We start from the raw sequence: 20,772 nt of genomic DNA, 5'->3' as shown, positions 1-20,772 counted from the left end.
GCAACTCAAAGTTTAATAAGAAAGGATAATTATAGCAAAGCAGAATTAAGAGGTTTAAGATTACAGCAAGAATCTATTTGATGGGCTATAGAAGAAGAGAGAGCCACTGAAGTACAAGTGTGTGGTGAAATACCCTGAAAGGAGTTGAAAGAAGATATATTTGAAAGATTCAAAGTTGGCCCAGGACAAACATTGAAGTACATAAAATGTGTGAATACATTTAATGTGTCTGTACTGAGGGACCTAGCAGGACTGCAGCGGACAAGGAAGGGCATTTAACTTTGACCTCCCATGCAATGTTCCTCCACTCAAAGTTGTGTTTCCCACCAAAGTGGGGCAAATAGGAGCTTCAGGGGAAATATTTTATTCGAATTACTGCACCTTAAATACCCTTCCCCACCCAATATCCCACATTACCTCCCCCTACCAGTTACTATTTTTAAAAAAACAACAACAAAGCACGTTAAATGCATTCACGCATTTAATGGTTCAACTCGTTTGGCCCTCAGAATGGCAGTTTTTGACAACAAAGATGAGGGTGGAAGCAAGGTTTTAGGGGTATCTATTAGTGACATGTAGCACTCAGGTACAGAGGTGGACTATCACTGCTATGTGTATTATTTTTTACAAGTGCTTTTGATGCTTTTGACTGTATGTGGAACTTGAATTAATTGAAGCCGAAGTGAAAGTAGGTTTCGTGGGAGAAGTGTCAAAACTGCAGGGAAATGTAAAGTACACCTGTAAAAAAAAGAGGCCAGCCCCTCTGATTGCATGGTTGTGTTGTTAGCTGTTAACATGGTGATTCTGAAATGCAGAACACGGTGTTAATTCTATAGGCTTCTAAATTGTGCAAAGAGAGTGAAGATGCAACTATTATTTAAATATCTATCAGAGGAATGTGGTGCTCTCCAGATGCTGTGGACCACAACTCCCATCCTCCCAAATCACTGGCCATGTTGGCTGGGAGTTGTAGTTCAAAAAAATCCGGCTACATCTCATCCTGCTGTTCTTTCAGCATAAATGGTTTTGTGCCCTCAGATTTGCTCTTGCATTTCAAACTCGGCAAAGAAGTTTGTTGGGCTCCTTGCTAAAGCATGCACAACAGCAAAGGCAAAGATAAATTTTTGACCTACTTTTCCTCTTGCACATCTTGTTATCCCTCAGCTGAACGCAGCCCAACGGCCCTTTGCAGCAACCCACCAATCACTCAATAAATATCCTGGCTTTTTTGCTCATGTGTATTCTCATGTGTGTACCAACCTCCGATCTCTTTCAGATTTGCAGCGGCTTGAGCAAAAATGGATTCTGGCCTGATACATTTGTTTTTGTCTCTCCCCTCCCCACTTTTGCATGGTAGGGGTAACAGGGATAGTACAGGGAAGACATCTGGCAGCCGGCAAAGCAGTACTGATAATGAGCTAAAATGGGCAGACCACCAGAGGCCCTGGAGCAGCACAGACTCGGACAGCTCCAATCGCAATTTGAAGCCAGCCATAACAAAGACAGCAAGTTTTGGTGGAATAACTGTTCTGACGAGAGGAGACAGCTCATCAAGCAACAGGAGCACCGGCAAACTGTCTAAAACAGGTAGCTAGTACTGTATTGGGTTTGTCAGAAGGTTTGTCTGCTAAGAGGATGGGTGTTCTGCATGACTGTTCTGCATCTGAGCTGGCTGCAGTAAATAGGCTAGCGCTGCGTCTTTCACCTTCATTTGTGGGTGTAATGCCAACTTCTCCAGGGTTTTTATAATTAGTGGGTAAAATGGATTTAAGAAACTGGCCAAAAAGGGCCCAAAACATACAGGTTCCATTAGTCGCTTTCCATGTGAAATGGGATGCATGCAATGTGCACTCGGTGTTCACATGTTGCTTTAATTTCTCATTCTGGAAGTACAAATAAAAAGAAAGCGTAGTTTTGATTTTAACTCTGGCTGTGATTTGGAGATGGATTTTGTACACGGGAAGCAAAGAGGCTTCTTTAGCTGCAATGTTACATGTGCTATTAAACATATGATCTTAAAGGAAATCCATATTAAATTGGAATTAAATCTGTTCTTCGTGTACGTTGTATACAAAGAATACACCACAGCTTTACCTCTTTAGCCTCAGCTGCCCAAAGCCAGATATAATAGATACGTTTTAATACTTTTCTACAAGATGCTTAAGTTCAGGATTCAGTGGCCCTCAGGTCAAACGAAATCTACAGTTGTGGGATGGAAGGGCATGTATAGGTTCAAAGTTTGTGCTTATAAGAATACTCTGTAATTTATAGGATGTAATCCTTAATAATGCCATGCCTACAAATTGATTTTAGCATTTACTGCTTTTCACTTTCTGAGGGCTGTACGGACACAAACTTAAGCTCAATTTACCAAACCTTTGTTAGCAATAGCTCACTAAACTCCGACATATTGCAGTATGTTCTTTACTGTGCTTCAGATTTTGTTATTTGTTCAGTGGAGAACTGTCGGTAAATTGAGTGGAAGAAGACTGTCCACTGAGATATGTAGATCATATTGTGATACAAGGGAGCAATCAGTTGAACTCCCCCCAGTTCAAATGCAACACAGGAGAATCTAAAAATGAGTTTTTGCTCATAGGTCCATAAGCTGGAAGAAACTCATTAGTTTCCCCACTTGCCTCTTTTTCAAACAAATGTTCTGGGTCATACGTGGAATACAGAGGATCTCATTCCTTTGTGGGGGGACCTGGGGGAACCTAGCAAAGTTAATTAAGCTTCATTAATATGCAGTTTTATCTCTGGAATCGCTGCCTCTTCTCATCTTATGGTGTGTCCAGGCTTTGCAACCATCAGGGCTCATGCCAGTGCCCTAACCTAATGACCTTCGCAAGAAGGCTTGGTGCAGGGTTTTATGGGCCCTTGAGCACAGGGTGTTAGTGGCCCCTTTACAGTGCAGCTCTCCTCCATCCTTTCACACATACACCCACAATTGTTGTGCACACACTTTTTCGCCCTAACAGTGCTGGTGGGGTAAAATGAACATGAAAGAATCGCTGCCCTGCTTTCTCCCACACACATTTCAGCAGGAGATCATCCTTGAGCCCCTTGCAATGAAACAGGTGCCCTTTAAGTCCCTGAATAATTTTAGGGTCAGAAGTGCTGCCTCCTCTTATACCTGGAGTCATCTTCAGAGGCCCTTTTTCAGATGTCCCCATCAAATAAGCTTTCCACTCTCCCTGCTGCACTACTCCCCCTAGGAAATGAGAGAAGAAGAAGAGGAGTTTGGATTTGATATCCCGCCTTTCACTCCCCTTCAGGAGTCTCAAAGTGGCTAACATTCTCCTTTCCCTTCCTCACCCACAACAAACACTCTGTGAGGTGAGTGGGGCTGAGAGACTTCAGAGAAGTGTGACTGGCCCAAGGTCACCCAGCAGCTGCATGTGGAGGAGCGGGGAATCGAACCTGGTTCCCCAGATTACGAGACTACCGCTCTTAACCACTACACCACACTGGCTCTCATCACAGAGGTCATCACAGAGGCTCCCTCAACATCACAGCTGCTTCTAGGGTGATCTCCCTTTTCCCACTTTGTTTCAACAGTTACCAGTTACTTTTCCCATTAAGAAATGAGAGATCTTCTCAGTTGGCAGTGGGCTGTTGGCAAAGCCACTGGCCAGCCCATGCCATATCCAAATCTGAGGCCTGTCCTGGCCATAACCTCTGCTTGGAAGTTTGAAGGGGGAAATAAATACTCCCTCTTTGACCTCATACAACGTAAGGCCCAAGATTCCAACCTTAGGCTGGCAGCAGAGAAAGCAGAAAATATTAACCAGACTCCTAAGTGCATGTTCAGTTTTCTGAAAGTTAGGGAGCCTTAAAACTTGTAGCAATCAGCTGCTCCTTGATGTAGTATGGTGTGATAGAATAAAACACCATTGTTTTTCATCCAGCTATGAACTGTTAGTGTGAGAAGTCCAAATTTTCTTTCTTTTTCTCTTTGCACATCCAGGAAAAGTTGAGGTGAACGTTCCAAAAAAAAACCCCCTCTGATCATTCAGTTAACTTCCCCTGTAGTGACTGAATCACTAATATTTGGAGTGGAAGACTTTTTGAATGGGCTTTGCACAGTCATTCATGATCCAAGTTATTAGCTTGGTATAAATGCTATGCCAACCAGCCACATGATGCATTTTTAAATAAAGTACATCCTCTTTTTTTAAAAAATATTGCTATAATAATAAAAGTAACATTCTTCAGTTTTTAGAAGCTAACTAAAATTAAATTTCTGAAAATGTTGGCTACCTTATACAAGTTCTGATAATGTTCTGTGCTTTAGATGCAGCAGCACGGTGAATTCTAACAAGTTATCGATCCGCAGGTTCACACTTAGAATGACTTTACTTTCAAAAGACATTATTAATAGTAGTGATATAGCATCATCCATCACTGACATTCATTCACATTCCCTACATCCAGGATTGACAGGAAGTTCCAAGGCCAGCATTTTATAGCACCTTTTCCCTTGTTACTTAAGAAACAAGTACCGTATTTTTCGCCCTATAGGACGCACTTTTCCCCCTCCAAAAATGAAGGGGAAATGTGTGTGCATCCTATGGGGCGAATGCAGGCTTTTGCTGAAGCCTAGAGAGCGAGGCCTTGGGAGCCCTGCGGGAATTCCCGGCGGGCTCCCTAGGCTTGCGGATAGCAGCCTGTTCTGGGGGCTGGGGTCGGGGGAAGCTCGGGCTTCGTCCGCCCCAGCCCCGCACCTGGGGGAGAAATAAAAAAAAATTCTTTACCCCCCCCCCAAAAAAAACCTAGGTGTGCCCTATGGGCCGGTGCGCCCTATAGGGCGAAAAATACGGTAAACACTTTTTGTTGTTTCTCCAAGAGCTTGGTTGAAGAATTTTCTTTCTTTCTTTCTTCCTTTCTTTCTTTTGTATGCCACCTTGGGCTTGATATTGGAGGAAAGGTGGAATGGAAGTCTAGCAAATAATGCATACATACTGGAAATTTTTGGCACCCTTTTAGTATGTGTTTATTCCTGCCCTTTTGTCCAGAAGGCAGTCTGTGCCATCAAGGAATGGGGATCCCTGCCTTATGGGCTGAAGCTTAGCTTGTTAGGCTCGAGGTCTACTCCAAAATTCCAATCTAGGTTCCAAGGGATGGAAGCTGGAGTGACTTCCATTTCTGCATGGTTGAGATAGTGGAAAGCCCTCATCACAGAGAGTTTCTGCTCCCTTTGTAAGGGAAGCTGCGGGAGGTTATCTCTAGAAGTGATTTGTAGGACTGCATCATGAGCTTTGGTCCACACAGAATCATAGAATGATCATTAAAAGGAGGATTTAATGATGTGACTTTTGAATACAGAATTCTGCAGTAAGTTTCTGATACTTTTAAGATGTGTCCTGGTTTTACCAGTCCTGTGAAATGAATGTACTTTTCTGCACCCCAGAGATAGGGACTGCTCTCTAGAGATAGGGAAGGGAAAAGGAACTTCCCACTTTTCCTTTTTTTTAAATATAATTTTTATTAAGTTTTCCATATTTCATTACATTTCAGAATAAAAAAATCAAAGAATTTATAACTTAAAACATTGCTTAAATTGCTTAAAGTGGAACTTCCCACTTTCCCATGTGTCCTGAGGGCTGCCTGTGTCCAGGTCTGTACTTAGCCACATGTGGATGAAGTAGGGGGTTCTTGTTTTTGCAGCTTCCATCTAGTTACCAAATATTTTCTTGTGCTTAGGTATAGTTTATGGGCTTCTGCTGTCGGTTCTAATCTCTGAAGCCAGGTGCTGCTCTTTTCCTCCAGCCCAAAACGGGAACTCTTCTAGTGTTGGAGACTTCCCTCTTGACACATTGAAGAATAGAAATTTATAATTTGTGCAAGTTAAACAAAGGGAAGCAGGCAAGCACCCATATCGCTACATTTCCCTCCAAAATAGCAGAATATCCTTGGAGCCCCCAAACAGAAGGCTCTTCTTGAAATCTAGCTGCAATAACTCAGACATCTATTCCATTTTAACTTCCAAATAATTTCCTTCCAGCTCACACTCTGGCAAATAGGGTATATCATCAAGGACCTGTTAGTTACCAGGCACCCAAAGCCTTTAATGCTCATTTAAGGAAGCATCTTCTAGCCATTAATATCCTCTGAAGAAACATCTTTAGCTATTAACTATGCAAAAGGCTAAAGAAAATCCTTAATAACATTTTAAATTTGATTTATACATTTATATCTGACCTAAGCAAGAGTATATAAGCAAGGTAGCTTATATAAAATATGGGAAACTGTGGTCGAAGTGCCTATTAGGCTAGCCAAACATTTAACCAACTGGTGCCTAAGATGCTACCCAGGGATGCAGATTAATGTTGAACCACCGACAGGATCTTTCAGATTCAACAGCTCAACATCCTCCTCCCCTCTGATACTCCTAACCTGATCCAAAACACCCACCCACCCCACTCACACGTGAAAACAAAGATCACCACAGCCAATCACAAACAAACAACCACCCCCTATGGCAACCCCAACCTCTCTCATCACCAAAGGAACACAAGGGAATAGCAGAGAACCTGCACAAGCGACGCTGACGCAAAACCCCACATATATTAAGTAAAATAGAAATATCGCCATCCGACCCCATACCCACCCACCTTTCCCCTCTCCACCTCTTTCCCCCTTTTCTTCCTAATGTCTCAACAAATGAAACTGATCTGTAAAAAATGTAACTTGGAAAAAAAGAGAGACATTGCACATACTTTTGTATACCAAGATAATCTTTAATAACAATACAAACAAAAAACCAACGATCCATTCTCTCTGCACATGGATGGGCATGGCGCATAGGTTTTTATGTGCAGAAGATGGGTAGAAGCAGGATGAAGGGTGGAGTGAGCAGGTGTGGATCTAAACATAGGTCTTAGTTCACATAGGTGTTCAAGGAAAAAGCATTTCATTCAGCTGCAGTGGTTTAATGGCAAAAGAGGGGAGGATTGGGAGTGAGAAATAAGCCAGCCCGACCACTCCATTCCTCCCAGCCCTTTCACTCCCCTGGCTTCCCTGCATCCAGACTTCACACATTAAAGGATCTCCAAACTTGCATAACATTTTGGTTGCTAAAATTATACATCAACGCTCCCAAGAAGAAGAAAAATACATGAGGAGCACCAATAATTCAAGTTTATCTACCCTAGGTATTCGCCTAACCTCCAAATGAAATCTCTTATGACACATTTAAAACCACTTCAGTGATAATATCCTCTCCATTGCAGGGTGATTAGAAATGTTGAGTGCTCCCCTCCCTTTAAATTTTGAAAGCTTGTCAAGACCTGGAACAGGGGGGGAAAGCTGCAGTAACTCAATGAAAGGGTGCAGGAAGGGGGGGCGAGAGAGCAAGACTGGTTGTCAAAACAAGCTCGTAGTTTCCAACGCCAGAACATAAAGTGAAGCTGTCAGTCAGCCTGGGGAAGCCAGGAAAAATAAGGCTGTGCGGAATGGATTCAGAAGGGATTGCTGAACCAGGAGGAGGATTATTCAAAGTGTTGATAATAATGATAGTAGTAATAATAAATACACACTGTCCCCCAAATTCTACTTCATGCTTCTCTGCAGTAATCAAAGCCTGTAGGTGAAGGCACATGTCGTTCAGGTTATATAGGGACTGTTCAGATGTTTAAATTCTTAAAAATACTGATGTCATTGAAAGGGAATGGACCAGGGATGGAAGAATCTGTGGCATTGCAGATGTCATTGGACTTTAACTCCAGCCAGCATGAGCCAGAGTCAGGGATGGTGGAAGTTGTAGCCCAACGGGATATGGTGGGCTCCAGGTCCCCATCCCTGGATTACACACGTGCATGTAAAATAGGTCCACGGCAGCTGAATGGAACCTTCCTATTTAGAGGTCGCAAACTCCCGCATATCAAGTGCTGGAAACAAACAACAGGGGGTGGTGGTAGGTTGTTGGCTTCATCCCTTGCCTGCAAACTTGGAAGAGGCATTCTGTCATAAACAGAAGGCTCGGCTAGATGGACCTTTAGTCTGAACGCTCAAAGAAAGTGTGTCCCTGCTACGGCATACTGCAACATTCTTGATAGTGCAGGAAAAGTTTATAAGTGGGGTTCATGGGGTAAAAATCTGTCATCCAGCAAACACCAATACTTGTCTTCTGTTTGTAACTGTCTAGTAGTTCAGATGATAGACAAGTTAAGAAGCCAAACTGGTTTTCTGTTTACGTATGGCAAGCATTCATTATCAGTTTCCAGGAACATAAAACTGGTTCACAAACTTTTGCTGAGGGTCTTGGCAGACCACTTACAGATTTCCCTCCTTGCTGTAGCAATTGAAATCCGCAGGGATATTTAATACAATGGATGTGTCATCTCCCATCTTCAACCACAAATCCACAGACATGCCACAGACCATCCAAATGAAGCTGATGGACAACTGATGGTTCATGGACCACAGTTTGGGAACCCCTGCCATAAAAATCACCCATCACAGTTCCCTTTGTCATATTTAACCTACTGGTCTTTGAGAATTATGTTTAATTTTGTGATAGCTAACATAGCCCTGGTAAACACAGGCTGCAATCCAATACACATTTACCTGGGACTAAATGCCACTGAATTCAGTAGAGCTTACTCATGCAGAGGATTATTGTTACTTGCTGCTTTTGAGATTGCTTGGCTGTAGTAGTGAAAGGCTAAGTCGCTTCCAGTAAAAGCATCTATTTGTGGTCACTGACAAAGAGCCTCAAGTTTTCTTCTGTAGACAAGCATAAATTATCTGTTGCAAGATTGTATTACTTCAGGCTGTAGGTGAGGGGAGGATTGAATGAAAAATGCTTCCCCATATAAAAAGGGTTCCCATTCCAGTGTGATAGTTTACCTAGGTATGTGCAGAGAGTTATTGATGTGGAAGAATATTCGAACAACCAATTCCTCGCCTGCACTCTAAAGAAGTGCAAGTCTGTAACTGATTCTTCACAAGACTCTACTAATTATGGATGATTTAGAAAGGTAGAAAAATTCAACCGCTGATTACATCAGTTCCCTGCCGAAGCACACCTATACTTCATGTGTGTTAGTTCTTATAGATCAAATCATTTTAAGGAGACTAATTTATTTATAATATATATTTGTAAGACTCCTCATAAAACAAATACTTTAGACATCATAAAGGAAAAGTGCTAAGTCTATGCAGTCTCTTTCAACAGGAAAGAGTCAACTCATGATAACTTTTCCCTGTTATTCTCCTGAAGTTGATTTATATGTCACTATATTTTGAAGTAACTAATTTTTTCCTATGTTATTTCCTGCAAAAGAATATAGTTGTTTGTCATGATGTCCCCTTGTCTCTTATTGATGTTTCCTGAGGCTACCAGATGAGGTTTCGTTTGAAACCTTGTATTTTAAAAATAGGTATAGGGCGATAGAATCATAGAATTGTAGAGTTAGAAGGGACCCAAGGGTCAACTAGCCCAACCCCTTGCAATTCAAGAATCTCAGCTGTTAGAATGGAACACAGCCGATACCCATGTTAAATTGCATATATCAGTAGCAGCTGCACAAAGCCAGATGCCTAGCCAACCTATGCATATGCACACATGAATATTTTCTTTAGCTAGATCAGTTCTTACACTCCAGATGATAACAAGAAAAAACACTTCCAAGAAGAACAGTTGGCTGAAGATTATGATAATTTACAGGCATTGAAAGCTGACTGAATTATTTCATTGCAGACAAATACATTAAGATTTTGTGCACCCTTTTCAAAAAAATGTGTAAATTATACAACAAGATGTGGTGAACCTGCTGCCCATGATGTAGCTCTCCAATGCGCAGCAAAATCCTCTTTCTTGTATGCCATCATGGCTAGAAGATTGGAGTGTTCCAGAGAGAGGAAAGAGTGAGCACACTCTGCTTTCCTGGGCACTTTTATTCTCTTCCACTAGCAGAATGCATGAGATAAAAGGCACTTTTTCAAAATAATCAGTGGCTAGGGGGAGAATAACCTCTCTGCCAAGCTCAGTACTGTGATGGGAAGGATGATTCCCACCCCACTCCTCTACTGATGGGCACAGATTGACAATGGAGCTGGGGGTCTGTATGCCTCAGTGTGCCTGCCTGCCTGCCTGTGTGCATCCCTGTGTAGGTCTGTCTACATCCATGCATATTTCTGTGCTCAAACCTGGGTTATGTTCACTTTCACGTTGGCCATGCGGCCCTCAGAAAGTTGGCCAACAGCAATTATGGCCCTTGGGTCCTCCTGTATGGCATTCATCATCCTGAATGTTCTGCATTAGACCACCACGTTCATTTACTACATTGTTGGTCCCCACAAAGCAAACGGCAAAGAACTCTAGTGATATGACAGTACTCAGTCACCACAATTAGCTGAGCATCTCTAAACATTATTACTAACCTCCCTGTACACTTTAATCACATGTTGTTGTGCTGACCCCCCAAAAAAATCCATTTTAATTTAAAAGCATAGTTTATCCCTTGCCAATAATATACTACCTTGTTGCTCGCATATTGTGAGCTATAATGGATATGGAAGGATGCATTATTAAAGCTATAAATCAATACTGAGGCTGGGAAAGTTAATAATTTAACAAATCACTTGGGCTGCACTCCTGCAATGTATGACATCATCAAAATATTCAGTTAAAACGATGTAAATGTAATGCAGCTATACAACTGCAATGTTTGCATCACATGGGGTGGGAGCATTAATGAGAGCTAAAAAAATTGTTGGTTCCACCCCCTCCTCTTCGTAAACAATAGCACACTATGTCAAAGCAACTATGGACACAACTTTAGTGTAGTTATATGAACCACACAGTGGCCATTGCTAGTGTTGTAATCTGTAATTGTAATCTGCACCAGAGGCATCTAAAAACCTGGAAATTTAAAATAAGGAATGGTAGAAATGTTGAGTTCCAGCTACAGTGTGGATTTGCTAAGGCTTTCAACCAGCGTGCCATGGCACCTTGGATTGCCTTGAATGATGGTCAGACATGCCATGGGCCAAACTGGCCTTTGTCCCTCTTTCCTTCCCTCCTCTGATGCCCCCTTGCATCTCTGCCCCCCAAAGGCTGGCACAGCTATTTGTCGCAGCAGCCCTGGTTGCAAACTCCCCAGGCAAATGATACCTCTGGGGCTGGCCAGGGGGTGCTGGCTGCCAGCAGCTGAGATGGCTCAGAGACCAGGGGTGGCTGCGGCAGCTGCCTGGAGGATTCCCAAGGAGAGGGGAACAGAGAGAAGGCTGAGGGAACGCTCCACAAGGAAGGGTGCTTGAAAAGGGGTGAGAGGATACTGGCTCTACAGGCAAGGGGTGACGTAACTGGGCTGCTGAGCTCCACAGGGGTGCCACAGAAAGAATATAGTTGGTTAAGGGAGCAGTGGACTCAAAAAGGTTGAAAACTTCTGTGCCAAGGAATAGTGCTGAACTGTAGCTCCTTTAACAGCAGGTGATGAACTGCGTCTGCACTGAAAGTACCCACAAACTGGTGAAGGTGCCTAGTAATGCCAACTGTCAGGAGTTTTCTATCTCCCCTCATTGCTTTTATATTGGAGTCTGTATTATGGGTGTTTGCTTTAATGAATGCAGACTCTTTTTGAGCTGGAAAATTGAAACACCTTGTTTCCCATTGACCCGGCAATGTGATTTGCTAGTGCCACAGGATGCTTCACAATCTCGCCACTCTTTGCCAAACCTTATCCCTGGCTTTGCTCACTGACTTTGGATACCACAAGGTGTTTTTTTGGGGGGTGGAGCTGCTTTGACTCTGGGTGCCCTGCGCAGATCCTGCTTCATGTTGAACAAGCCCAGAATCACACCACGACACCGACCTTGGCTTGCAATTAGGAAGTCAGCTAAAGCTGCTGCATTCTACTAGTAATGTTATAACTGGTTTAGATCCAGCCCCATGGGTAATACCCAGTGCTGTGCAAGCAGACTTCCACCAGCACAATGAGACTTCCTCTCCTCCACCCTGTAGCCCCCTGCACTTTGAATCTGCTCTGTGGGGGTCTCCCAGCTTTCCAGAGCTGATTTTTGGGTGGTTAGCAGGGACTGTGGGAAGGGAGAGAGAAATGGAAACTCAGTTGCATGAGCATAAGTCTGTTCTACAAACTAGCTGACTGGATGTCATCAAATGCATTTTAAACATCCACACACCTGGTAGAGCATAGCCATATTATACCTGGTCAATGATCAGGAGTTAGCTCTCATTTGTAACATGAAATTTTCATCGGCAATATATGCCACCCACAGGTTTCTCTATTCCATGTTGGATGAGGTGCTTGCACTGTCACATCCATGGTCCCGAAGCGATACTAGCAGGCTTTGCAAACTCATTCAAGATTGCAGTTGGGGGGAAATGCTTTAGATGAGGTTACAGATAAATAATTTGCTTTGTAGAAGTTACTTAGTAATGTGGCTGTTGCTTAGTCCATAAGCCCTGTCTACCCTGTGGATGTAGTGTTTATTACAGTAAACCTGGCTTTTTCCCCAGGTTCAGAGTCTTCCAGCAGTGCTGGGTCCTCAGGATCTCTGTCACGAACACATCAACCTCTCCAAAGTGCATCAGTTGTCCCTGGAGTTACAGCCACCTCTTCTAGCAATGTTCCCTATACAGACAATGGAATAAGTGGCCAGGTAGTAGCAAACAACACCAGCTACATCATACTTCCACTTGAAGCTGCAGGGATTCCACCAGGAAGTATCCTGCTCAATCCACACACAGGTCAGTTGGTTTCATGTTTCCTAATATTTTGGCAAACCACAGCCCATAGAAAAATCTGGGTGCTGATCATTACTAAAACAGAAATTACAGTTTCCAAGAGACAGATATCTTGCAGCGAGAGACCACATCTTTCCTTGGGGATCCACAGGTGAAGTTACAATCACATGAAGGGCAATGTCCAAACAGAGTTCGTGCTTTTGGACAAAGAAACTACCTCATCAGTATACTATGCACTGAATAGGTATTTCATGAGCAGTGAACAGCGCCATTAATAATGTACCACCAAAAGAAAAATGTGGAGACCTAATACATAACATGTCAGCACAGAGGGAACGAATGGATACCTGGAGTTAAATTTTTCATTAAGAACCCTTAATGCATTAAGAGCTTACTGGAATGCAGTTATTATTTGAAAGAAGATCAGCATGGGTCATAAGCTCTCAAAAGGAAGAAAGCATCTATCTATGCTGAACTAATATCTGATGGCTTCAGCTAAAGATCAGTTAAAGTTCCACATTAGGCTACAATCCTATATACAGTTTTCTGAGTGTAAGTCCCTTTGAATTTGGTCTTACTGCTAAGAAGGCATGTAGGATTGCACTCCTAATCAGTCAGTTGAACTAACTGATATGTGTATCTGAATAAGTGTGCATGCACACGAAAGCTCATACCAATAACAAACTTAGTTGGTCTCTAAGGTGCTACTGGAAGGATTTTTTTTTTATTTTGTTTCGACTATGGCAGACCAACATGGCTACCTACCTATATCTCTTAGTGATATGGCCATTCCTTTATAGAATCACAGAATGAAGGAGGCATTCTTAACTAATTGTGCACTCAATTCATTTGTCTTAGAGAAGAACAAGCATAGTGAACTTAACAATTTATTCAGATTCTGTAATTTCTGATTTAGTGCACTTTAAGAGAAAAGATTGCCTAATGGCTGACAAAGTCTCAATGGCAAAAAAACAAAAATCTAACCTTGTTCCTTTGAACTTGGAACATTTCCATTAATCAGTACTTAAGGGTTTGGGGAAGATATCCATACATTTGTAAGAGAATTAAATGTGTTGCGCTAGTTCTTTGTTTGGTGGTTGCTTTATTTTTGTAAAGTTGTCTTGAAAAGTACATTAAAGATTGATTTGCTCCAGGTCAACCATTTGTAAACCCTGATGGTACACCTGCAATATACAACCCACCCAGCAGTCAACAGCCTATCAGAAGCCAGATAGTTGGACAGTCTCAGCAACCGCCTTCGTCCCAGCAACCTGTGCAGCAACCACAGCAACAAATTACAAGTCACCTTGTCACGCAGGTAAGGGGGAAATGTCTGCCTATATGCTAGCAACTATGGATCCAGTGTGAGTCTGTTAGAGCAGTATTATTTGGTGCTGCCTTATTCTTGGCCCAGCCAGACAAGGAGCAGTTAAGGCACTGAAGTAGCGCATCATGCAAGATTTGCATCCAGTGACACCTTGAAACACTGATGACTCTAAGGCACAACTTTTACAGATGACACACAAATAGTTGTTTCCCTCAGCAGCTTTGCAAGGCGTCATCCAGTGCACCCCTCTGAGCCTGTAAAATATCATGGATTCCTCTTGTCACCGGTCCCAAACCGATATAATTTAGGAGGTTTGTTTGCATTACCATGGCAGCCTTCCAAGCTGTGCATTGCACCAGCCGCATGTACCTCCTCCATAGGTAAACAGCACTTCTGTATATAATGTCTCCCATCCACAAGGCCAATTCAGCAGTGGCTATGCATGTTCTTGAAGGGGTCCTTTATTGTGCTATCCGTTTGTTTGAGACATTGGCGCTCTCTGCTTCCCTTGCCTCCCACCCCATCATCATCTGAATCCTACATAAATCCACTCAAAGTGATTTACATTAAAACCTATTTAAAGCAACAATAAAAACCTAAAAGCAGAACAATTCAAATAAAAAACTCAAAAATGCACAGTTAATGAAAACACAGTGCACTTAGGAGAGGCCAAAAGCGCAGGGGGAAAATGGTATTTGCATGGCATTTAAATCTATGGTGCCAGGTTTGCCTCCCCAGAGGAAACATTCCGCAAATGGTGGGCCACCATTGAAATGACCCGTTCTCTTGTTGCCTGGCTCCCTCCCCTACCCCAATGGAGGGGGGCACATAATGAAGGACCCTAGCTAGAGAGCTCCTGTGAAACTGGAAGGGGGGGGGGGAGTGATCTCCATGCTAGGAAAAGATTTGCCTGCTCTGCCAAACAAAAGAAAAGGAGGAGGAACAATCCTATCTGAGATACAAATTTGCTTTGGAATTTAATTGTCACTGAATTTGGCATGATGTAGCTAACATCCTTTCTGATGCTAATAATGCCTAGGAGACATGCAAATTATTCGCACGCATATCTCCAGATACTGAGGCAGATGGTGGTGGGGAACTAAACTTGTAGAAAGGCAGAGTATATGCAGAACCTTTATTTAAGTGACCCAGCTTTTTCTCCTAATGGGCATGATGGTGATTTCATCCTGGTTGTTATTGCTAGGTTGTGCACAGTAAAGCTAAGTGTTAACAGGATCCTTGCCAGTTTCCCCCAGTAATATAAGAGACTCACACCAAGAAAATGTGCTAAGTACACATTTTCAAAGGACCATTTCTATGGCTTGCTCCTCAGCAGTAAATTCCACATCAGTCCCAATGCCAGCACAGTTGTACAAGCCCTCACATTATCCAAGTAAGAGCATTACATCAGCATTGCATTGTAAAGTGTTGTGTTTCTTAGTGTTAAATCAAACAGGCTTTTCGCCACTGAGTTAGTATTGCAGGCATGCAGGAGCGGGGAATGCCGTCTTAAAACAACTATATCTGACCTATTGCGCCCGATGCTAGATGAGCTGGAAGATGTCATCTTTATTTGCAGGCTATTGTTCCGACCTTGGCTCAAATTAAGAAATGTCTGTCTTTGTCTGAGGACAATAATTGAATCTTTCCCTTCCCTGCTTCTGTTCTGTTTCCTTTCTGCCTCAGCCAGTTCAGGCTCTGCAGCCTTCTTCTCAGTCAGTACAGTATCCAGCCGTTTCCTATCCTCCTCAGCATCTTCTGGCGGTGTCTCCAACACAGCAGTTTCCTGTGGTACTACAGATTTTATTACTTTTTATGTGGATTGATTACATTGTCTGAGCTTGCTTTCTGTTTGGGGGCATTGCTATCTGGAGAACTGGAGAGAAACAGAAGATAATTGCTGTAAATCTCTTGTCTTACTCAGTGATGCTGGAACTGCTTGTCACTTAGGTCTGCACAGCCAAAAAATATATATCTAGAAAATGGTGCAAGATTCCCGGAAGCGTGTGTTTGTCTGCCTTCCCAAATTAATGATTGATGAATTATTATTCTAAGGTGGTTGCCCTTTTAAACCTCCTGGTTCAATTTGTGCTATTTTCATGTGCGTTTAGAGCGCTAAAGATAGGGCATGACCAGCATGACTAATTCCCCCTTTTTTAGCATTTACAGTTACACCTGTGTTGTTGTTTTTTAGCTACTTGTGTTTTGAGCGCATAGACATCGGTTAGGAAGTAGTTCAGGGTTTGTTTTGTAAGAGCTTGGACTGAATTTCAGGATTCAGTAAGGCTTCCACAAGATGTTGTGGTTGGCGCAGAAGGTATTTGCATGGACCTTGTGATTTTTCTTTTCAAAACGGAAACATGGGGTATCTTGCAGCCATGTGAAAGGGAAACATACTTTGCAGTAGGAAATGAATGCCCATACATACTTCGCTCCAGCCCCTACAGTACAGTGGCAGGAGTTGCAATACCTTGGGGTTTACACTGCAGGTAGGGAAGGATCCCAACACCACAGTTGCACTGGCAGGACCTTCCTCAGTCAGAAAAGGAGAGAGGGGTAGGCAAAGAAGCTGGAAAGGTCAGTTGACGAGGAGAAGTCATCATCATCATCATTGCAGGAACTTCAGAGGGGAGTTAGGAACCAGGTAGCAGAGAACCAACCCTTCCACATTCCCTCCCCCCAGCCCTCTGGAGGAGATCTGAATTGGTTGGTGAAGGTTACTGTGGAACAGGTATATCAGGCAATGTAGGCCAAGCAACCAGCACCAACTGTGGTGGGGTGAGTCCGATTCATCTCAGTAAATAGGGGCTTGGGGCACTTGATTGCTTCTGTTACCACTTCTAGCTGTCTCCTTTGGAGCTCTCAATGGTCGCAGGCAGAGGTAGCACCATAAACGACAAAGTGCTTCCCGACGAAGAGCTGTGTGTGAATGCATGTTGTTGTACATGCAAGAGTACAACATAGAAAATATTGTGTGGGCAAAACCATACCAAAACAAGGCAGAAGGGAGTTAGTGTATCTCTTTGAAGACGCATCAGGTTTCCTACAAATAATTTCAAAAAGATACCCATCTCAGAGACAGGATTTTGGACGAGGGACAAAGAGCACCAGCTCTCTTTGTGGTGTGTTCTGTGACATACTCCACGAAAAACAGCTGCTGCATCACTGATTAATAGCAGAGAAATATGGTGAGGCTTACTGTATCATGGCAAAGCAAGAACAAACTTGATTTATTAGTAGAACGCAAAATAACTAAGCACACTTGAGGAGACCGTGCATATAGTGGGAAGAGCTGGTGAATGCCTGAAAGGGCTTACAGACTCGTACAAAGTGACCTTGACCATTTGCTGCTGGAAGAGGTTACTCCTTTATCGTTCCCCAGCACAGGCGTATGTACTTTTGCTCTTGTCAAGTTCAGTAACTTCCCCAACTCTTGTCTGATTTGCCTAGACAGCCAAATAGACTTCGGCATTTTCTTATTCTCAGTCTAGGTATGCTAGCCAAGCGATTGCCCAAGGTAAAAACTTGAGAGGACGCAAAGATGAACTAAGGGAATGAGCTATGGAAACATTGAGGCAGCTAGGGCTCTGCACTGGTTAGAGGCTTGTGACATAGGGCATCCCAAATGTAAAAGTCAAACTGTCCGTGTGAAGCTAACTTTGACATGCAGTTTAAGGATTGCAATTAAGTTACTGTTGATTACAGTTGACATTTTAATAGGTTAGGTAGGCTGGCATGTGTGTTTAGACCTTCATCCCAGCTGTTTCTTTCCCTTCATTTTCTAGGTCATTCTAAAACAACACACTTTCTCCAGTCATTTAATGAGACAAAAGCAACAATAAATAACCCTTTAGGTTTTAAAATCAAAGAGAAAACCATGACTTATTTTTTTCTTTTAAAAGTTATTTATTTTTACTGACAATGCCCAATAAAAGATTTTCTCAGCAATGTGAGATACCATTAACTGCCTTTGTAGCCTTCATGAGAATTGTTTGGAAATACACTTGATAAGATGAACGATTGGTAGATTGTCATATTTTTATAAACCTGCATTCATTAATTGGTTTCCCCTGCAGTCAGCTACAGTATGGAGCTACTGTTGAGTACAGGCCTCAACTTTCATTGCTCTGCTTATGAAATAGTTTTTCCTGAGGCGTTATCATTGACACTGAATTGATGAGGAAGCACATATGTTGCCATAGCCAGATGACCATTGCAGGGAACTTCTATGGATGAGGCTGATCAGCTGGGTTCCTTAAAGGAGTCGGTGCCTTTAGTAGCCCAAGTGTTTGTGTATTAGCAGTGGAACATCCAGGCCCCTTAAAACCCTTAGACTGCAGTCCTATACACACTTGCCTGGGCGTAAGTCTCACTGAACTCTGGGGCTTACTTCTGAGTAGAAACAATTAGGATCTGCCGAAGTCTTTTTAAAAAAGTATGTTTGTAAACCATTCATCTTCCTTTGGGGGTGGCTGGGAAACTGTTCTTGTTAATGTTTGCCATCAAAAGTTATGGGGTCAGATCAATACCAGGAGAGGAGAATCTTTTCAAGGTGTCATCAAGACAAATGTAGAATTCCCCATTTAGATTCGGGAAGGGGAGTGGTTTAATGGGGGGTGATGGAGATGTTTTTACTTGCTTTTAGGATTATGTTTGTTTGTTTTCACTTAATTTTGTGTTTGTGTGCGTATGTGCTTAAATGTATTTTTCCCCTGCTTCTTGTGCATGCTTGTTTGAACCCATTTTTTTTGTTTTCTAAATATTCGCTGCAGAGATCTCTGTTGATCATTTTCAACTGACTTTTGCCTCACAGCGAGATGACATGACAACACAGTTTAGCCAGATGAGTTTAAGTCGTCAGTCATCAGGAGACAACCCTGATTCGCCTTCTGGTCCTGTCTACCCATCACCTATTATACAGCAGTCTTCCCCACAGACTGGTTACGTCATGGCATCCAGCCAACAGCTCCCTCCCGGAGGTTTTGCAGGTTCAGGTCCACCCGTATCCCAGCAAGTACTGCAAGCTGCACCTCCACCGCAGGGTTATGTACAGCCGCCGCCACCTGCTCAGGTAAGCATAGATTTGTGGTTTCTTATGCCCTCCACCCTTGAGCCTCCATTTTACATTATTTCAGTAGCACAGTCTTGAAGGAAGTGAAGACAGCCAAGGAACATTTTCAGAGGTACGTCACCACTAAATGCATAAAATGTGAGGCAGTGAGATTTTCATAAGGTCAATTTACATAGCAGGATAGTTTTCTATCCCATGGTTTGTTTGGTTTTTGGACATTACATTATCACATGTCATCAGCCTTCTCGTTGCTTAACAAGGGGGCGGAGGGGGTTCATGTGGACAAGCAAATGCATTAATTAGCCATGCGGACTCACTTTTTTTAAAAAAATTAATAATTCTTGGTTTACAGAAGAACATGTATTGTCTCTTTTTTCAGGTTGTAGAGCCTTTTTTACATTTGATGTGAGACATTAGTGTTGCCTACAGAATAAGGTTGGGGTTGAAGAAGATGGGGGAGAGGGGGGAGGGGTTGGGGCTAGTAATACTTAGCGTGTGGGGTTTTGTCAGTGTCACTTGGGTAGGTTCTCTATTTGTTTCACTTTTTATGTATTTCCTAACATTTATGCACTGCTTGGTTGTGTAGAAGAACCCCCTCAAAGTGGTTCCTTCATTTCTGCAACTCTTCTGGAACAGCTCTGTTGGTAGAGCATGAGACCAGGGTTGTGGGTTAATCCCCCCACATTGGGCAAAAGAATCCTGCACTGCAGAGAGGTGGACTAAGATGACCCTCAGGGTCCTTCCAACTCTGCAATTCTATGATTATGGTCAGGTTCACACCTATGCCAAGGCTCATGGACCATAGCATCATGTAGCATCTTCCATGCATGAAGATGGGAATACAGTTATGTTAATGGAAAGTCCCACACTGAGAGCTATCATTGCTGAATCTTACTGTGATGAGCATGGGAGCCGACTCCCTTTGGTCCCCCCCCCCCCAATAAAATTTTTGAGAGAGCAGCCCCACCCAAGTTGATCGGCATTGCCATTCAAATGGTGTGCATCTTGTGATCAGTTATGCAGGACAAGGCTTACCTGGTCTCCCCCATATTTTAGTCAAGTTGGCACCCCTGGTGATGAGAGCTCAAGTGATGTATGTGCATGTACCAATCAGTCTTTTCAGTCCAGGGCTTTGGACACATGCTCTGCTTCGTGATATTTCTGCATACTATTATTAATAAAGATACTACATCCATGCTTTCCCTTCTTTCCATGTATGAGCTTCTGCATAGCTTCTAATGGAAGCACTAGCCGTGAATCATATTTAATTAACTTGAACATGTAAGGCACTGCAGATCTCTAATGTGTTCTGTCTTCTTGATTAGGCTTTATTGTTTGCCACCAAAGTTCCCTGTCTGCATCCTGAGAATCCTCACAGAATAAGGAAAGGGAAAGCAAAATGTCCAGGGAATTTTCTAGCCAACTCTTACCATATGCATTTTTTATTAGAACGCTAGATTTCAAAGCTTAATTACAGCAAACGGCAGCCAAAGAGCACATCTCTCTTTCATTCTCTCAGTTTAATGTCCAGAAACATTGGAGGGGGTTAGGGGTTTTTTTTTTAATAAAGAAATATGGCAGTTCTCCCCCTTGCTTTATTTATGTTAACGGTTTCCTTTGACTAAGACAGGTACAGTTGTCAGCTATGTTGCTGTTATT

At 42.7% G+C, this 20,772-nt stretch overlaps 1 protein-coding gene across 23 annotated transcripts in view; it reads left to right on the top strand.

Moving 5' to 3' along the window:
• ARPP21 (cAMP regulated phosphoprotein 21) overlaps positions 1-20,772 on the top strand; it is a 231,315-nt gene that overhangs the window by 163,305 nt on the left and 47,238 nt on the right. For 17 of the 23 annotated variants that reach the window (XM_083404756.1, XM_083404767.1, XM_083404768.1 and 14 more), the window contains 5 exons: positions 1,358-1,590; positions 12,488-12,718; positions 13,870-14,033; positions 15,729-15,833; positions 18,856-19,113. In XM_083404756.1, the coding sequence (XP_083260882.1) occupies positions 1,358-1,590; positions 12,488-12,718; positions 13,870-14,033; positions 15,729-15,833; positions 18,856-19,113 (991 nt within the window). The remainder of the gene's footprint in view (positions 1-1,357; positions 1,591-12,487; positions 12,719-13,869; positions 14,034-15,728; positions 15,834-18,855; positions 19,114-20,772) is intronic. The other 6 variants (XM_083404759.1, XM_083404760.1, XM_083404754.1 and 3 more) reach the window with 3 other exon arrangements.

The sequence above is a fragment of the Podarcis tiliguerta genome (genome assembly GCF_965153285.1).
Source record: "Podarcis tiliguerta genome assembly, chromosome: 12".
NCBI classification, from domain to species: Eukaryota; Metazoa; Chordata; class Lepidosauria; order Squamata; family Lacertidae; genus Podarcis; species Podarcis tiliguerta.
Note: the sequence above shows the minus strand (reverse complement) of the source record. Positions and strands in the feature narration are given on the sequence as shown.